At 47.4% G+C, this 4619-nt stretch overlaps 1 protein-coding gene across 1 annotated transcript; it reads left to right on the top strand.

The window, feature by feature from the left end:
• The first annotated feature begins 204 nt into the window (after positions 1–204).
• On the top strand, positions 205–699 carry LOC126234891 (uncharacterized). The gene has a single exon (XM_049943631.1). It carries the CDS (start codon positions 205–207, stop codon positions 697–699), a length of 495 nt encoding a protein of 164 aa, XP_049799588.1.
• The last annotated feature ends 3920 nt before the right edge of the window (positions 700–4619 follow it).

Raw genomic sequence — 4619 nt, 5'->3', positions numbered from 1 at the left:
CGCCACTGAACATCACTAGTGATCAGCAGCCCACGTCTTCACTGCCAGCCCTCAACTTCGTCAGCTAGTCTCGTCATTCCACGATGTATTGGCCTACAACTACCACATCCACCGTCATTTACTCGCACTTGTACTCTTGTCTTAACCCCCTACTCACTGTCCCCTCCTGCTCGCCCCTCATTTTCCTCTTTCCCCATTACTCGGATGACCCTATCTGACTCCCCAATCTCACACGTAGCGTCCTCTGACTTCATTCACTCATCATCAGCAGAAGTCATCACTCCAGCTTATACTGCAGCTCCACCGCCGCCGCCGCTGACACCATCACCTCCACCATCACCAATGTCTGAATTGCACCAGCCAGCAGCGTCATCAGCTCCTACTGCTGTTCCATTGCCACCCCTGTCATCATTACAACTGAATCCAGAAGCAGAAGCACCAGCAACAATAATACCAGAACCAACAACATACGCCAAAGCTGTGGCCGCACCAGTCACGTCTGCATCAGCTTCAACCCCACTCAATCCAGGTAAGAAGACTAAGAAAAGTCGTTCTAAATCGCGCCCCACTCCACCGTCAATATCCTCTAACACTCCACCCTCAAATGATCCCTGCAACCCACCTAGGACAGATACCATATCTATCTCTGACACCCAGCTGATGGCCCACAAGCCTCACACGCCAAAGCCATTGGAGTGATCTCCCACCTCACCGCACAGACTCCAACACGTTAACACTTTCCTTCGTCCTAACACGAGTCAATGCCGGATTCCTCAATCCAGAGACACTTTCCCTCCAAATAAAAAAGTTCTTTTCAAACCTCAACATGTCAGAACTCATAATCCACGAAGACTCTCTACTCATAAAATTCATTGATCCTGATTTTTAAAGACCCACCTGCAGCAGTGAGACCCTTCCATCAACTTTTGTCGCCTCCCTGCTCCCACTCACCCCAACAGGACCCAAGCAACTCACCACCGCCTCTTAAAGCTGTTCTCATGGGGGTGGACCCTGAGAACACAGTGGGGCAAGCTGAGTAGGAGCTAAATTTTAATCCTGACTCCCAGATCCAAAAAGCCCATTGAGTTCATCACCAGTGTGGCTCTACATTTCACATTCGCGTATTTTCCGAAGATCCCTCAACCGTAGATCGCCTCCATCGGAATGGAGCCTTCATTGACAGCGGACACACAAAATTGAACCTTCCTGATCCCAAGCCTAGGCCCACAGCTGCCACATATGCCTCATCTACAATGCGCCAAATCTGTCCCTTCCCCCACCTGTAGCTCTTACAACTAGCTCCATCCCACTTACTTCTTAAGTGTACAGCTAAATGCTCTCCTACTTAAGATGAACTGACTGTGCCAATCGGTCGTATTGAAACACCACTCCACCCAAACAACTTCCTATATCCTACTCCTATTGCTGAAGGCATCATGCACTTCATCCCCACTGCCCTTCAAAACATCCACTCATTCGAGCTTTTACTTATCCTCTATCAGGTCATCCTGGCAGCCCATTCTACAATGAAGCGGCAAAGAAACTGGTACAGGCATGCGTATTGAAATACAGAGATATGTAAACCGGCAGAATACGGCGCTGCAGTCGGCAACTCCTATATAAGACAACAGATATCTGGCGCAGCTGTTAGATAGTTTAAAGCTGCTACAATGGCAGGTTATCAAGATTTAAGTGAGTTTGTAGGTGGTGTTATAGTCGGCGCACGAGCGATGGGACACAGCATCTCCAAGGTAGCGATGAAGTGGGGATTGTCCCGTACGAACATTACACGAACGTACCGTGAATATCAGGAATCAGGTAAAACGTCATATCTCCAACATTGGTGTGGCCTGAAAAAAATTATGATAGAACGGGAGCAACGACGACTGAAGACAATGTGACAGTAGTGCAACCCTTCCGCAAATTGCTGCAGACCTTAATGCTAACCATTCAACGAAACATCATCGGTGTGGGCTTTCGAAGCAGAAGGCCCACTCTTGTACGCTTGATGACTGGACGGCACGAAGCTTTACGCCTAGCATGGGCCCGTCAACATCGACACTGGACCGTTGATGACTGGAAACATGTTGCCTGGTCAGACGAGTCTCGTTTCAAATTGTATCAAGCGGATGGACGTATACGGGTATGGAGACAACCTCATGTATCCATGGATCCTGCATGTCAGCAGGGAACTGTTCAAGCTGGTGGAGGCTCTGTAGTGATTTGGGGCGTGTGCAGTTGGAGTGATATTGGTCCTCTGATACGTCTAGATAATACTCTGTCAGATGACACGTTCGTAAGCATCCTTTCTGATCACCTGTATCCATTTATGTCCAACGTACATTCCGAGGGCTTTGGGCAATTCCCGCAGGACAATGAGACACGCCGCACGACCAGAAATGCTCCAGCAATATTCTTCTGAGTCGAAACACTTCCGCTAGCGATCGAACTCCCCACACACGAACTATATCGAACATATCTGGGTTGCCGTGCATTGTGCTGTTCAGAAGGGATCTCCAGTCCCTTGTACTATTACAGATTTATGGACAGTCCTGCAGGAGTCAAGGTGTCAATTCCCTCCAGAACTACTTCAGACGTTAGTCGAGTCCATGCCACGTCGTGTTGCGGCACCTCTGCGGGCTCAGAATATATTTCGATTAAATGCGACTGCCTCATATTCGCACTTTCTCTTTTCCCGAGTATTCATATCCAATACGTATCATGCCACCACTGAGCACTCCGTCCAACCGCACAGCACGTTCGATTCCCCCCCCCCCCCCCCCCTTTGAAAACTACATCAACATCGTTTCTCTGTCTCTAGAACTTCATGACAGCTCCTCTATCCTCATCTTTTATTTCACTCTCCACCGTGATAACACAATCTCCTACAGCTGTTCATCAAGTAAACGCCACATCGGCGTCACCTCCGGCAACTCTTAGCCTCCGAGCACCTCGCCATGAAACGCCAACTCTACCACATAAGGGTCATCCCGGAATGTACTCATATTTTTCACCTTTCTATGCTTCAAAACATTTCATTATTTTATTCAAAACCGTAGGCTGAAGAGCGGATGGGTCGCTGCTCACAACCCACCCCATACAGGGAAAAAAATGACAATAAAGGAAAAGAAAAGTGTCATGTGTAAAAATAAAATCCTGTTTAGTTAACAGGTCATCAGATGATGGGATAGTCTCGAAGCGTGGCGTGACAAGAAATAATAAGGAAATTAAAAAAAAAAAAAACTAAATACTTCTGAGCAAGCTTACTGAATTTTGAAGTCTATTTCATAATTAACTGTGATAATTGTTGTATTCCTCTTTAAGGATTTTCATTCCAATTTTGATTTCAGTCTCTTTACCTTGAACATGAACCAGGATGTTGGCCGTTTCCCATACCCTTATGATGAGTATCTGCATGCTAGTGACAACGGAGGTTCTCGTAGGACTGCAGGCATACGTTCGTGGTTGGACGAATGTTCAGGCATCCTATCGGACCTCGGTTGTCACGCGAAAGCGTCCGATCATAATTCCATATACATTGTCAGCGAGTTTTGAAAGAGCCTGTGACTTACACCTATCAGCTTACGTGGAAATTACTGATACTACGGGATCTAATAGTCAGTGAGGTGGATATGTCTTATCTTCAGAAACTTATAGATCCAGGCCCTCTCCAAAGCGAGGTGATTATCAAGGTTAGACTCGGTGTGACACAGTATTAGTATGATGACTCCGGGAAAGGCCTAGTTTTTGCCCTGCGTGCTTATTATTCTAAGTAAATTTTTGTCGGCTCGTGCCAGAAGTTCAGTGCGACAGAAGATACCTGACAATAGCCAGGGACGTGGGCACGGCGTGGCGACCTCCCTTACGGCTGCCATTCCCCAGAGACGGGCGCCCGCTACTGAAGGCGCCTTCCTAGGACGGGGTTAGGTGGGGCTACCCCCCTAATGAAAGTAATCCCGAGGCTAATCTCCATTGAAATTGAAATTTACATGAAGGCCCACGGGACTGCGGTAAGGAAGGCAGGGGAGGGGGCGTGTGCTGCCAAGGAAGCGTGGCCCGTGCGGTCTTCCAGAGGTTCCCTCGGGACGTCCACAGAGAAGCCACGACCAGCTGCCACTGTGACACACGTTCCCGACGTCAGTGGTGCCACCTCCGGCGGACGTTAGTACGTGGACAAAGAGGCCCTGGGTCGTAAGACAATCCTGTAACAGCTGTATTGACTATCGAGACTCCTTACATTTACCATCTCTTGATTTCGTAAGTGTGAGAGCCTATCAGCGTCCCATCTTGATCAACGCAAATTACTTTTGGCCCAGAAGCAAGAAATGTTTCAAGAATATGTGTTTAGCCACCAGAGGCGCATTTATGAGCATGATAGCATTTCTTATAACTTTGTTCCTTTCGAAGATGTAAGAGCCATATATCCGTTCGTAAATAGCACTTTCTGACTGATTAATTATCACCCATCCCAAACCGCTAAAGATATAAGCTTGATGTTCTCTTATACTGTAAGCAACGTTGAAGGAAATTCCGCCCCTAATGGACGGAAATAGGGAATGAAAGGTTTTTTGAAAATATTTCGCAAGTAAGAAAATTTTGAAGTTATAACTGCCGCTACT

Source organism: Schistocerca nitens, chromosome 2, assembly GCF_023898315.1.
Source record: "Schistocerca nitens isolate TAMUIC-IGC-003100 chromosome 2, iqSchNite1.1, whole genome shotgun sequence".
NCBI classification, from domain to species: domain Eukaryota; kingdom Metazoa; phylum Arthropoda; class Insecta; order Orthoptera; family Acrididae; genus Schistocerca; species Schistocerca nitens.
This window is presented reverse-complemented; position numbering and strand designations above follow the sequence as displayed.

What these genes read in the sequence shown, in the direction of transcription:
- LOC126234891 (XM_049943631.1), top strand. Translation starts at nt 205, where the DNA reads ATGACCCTATCTGACTCCCCAATCTCACACGTAGCGTCCTCTGACTTC.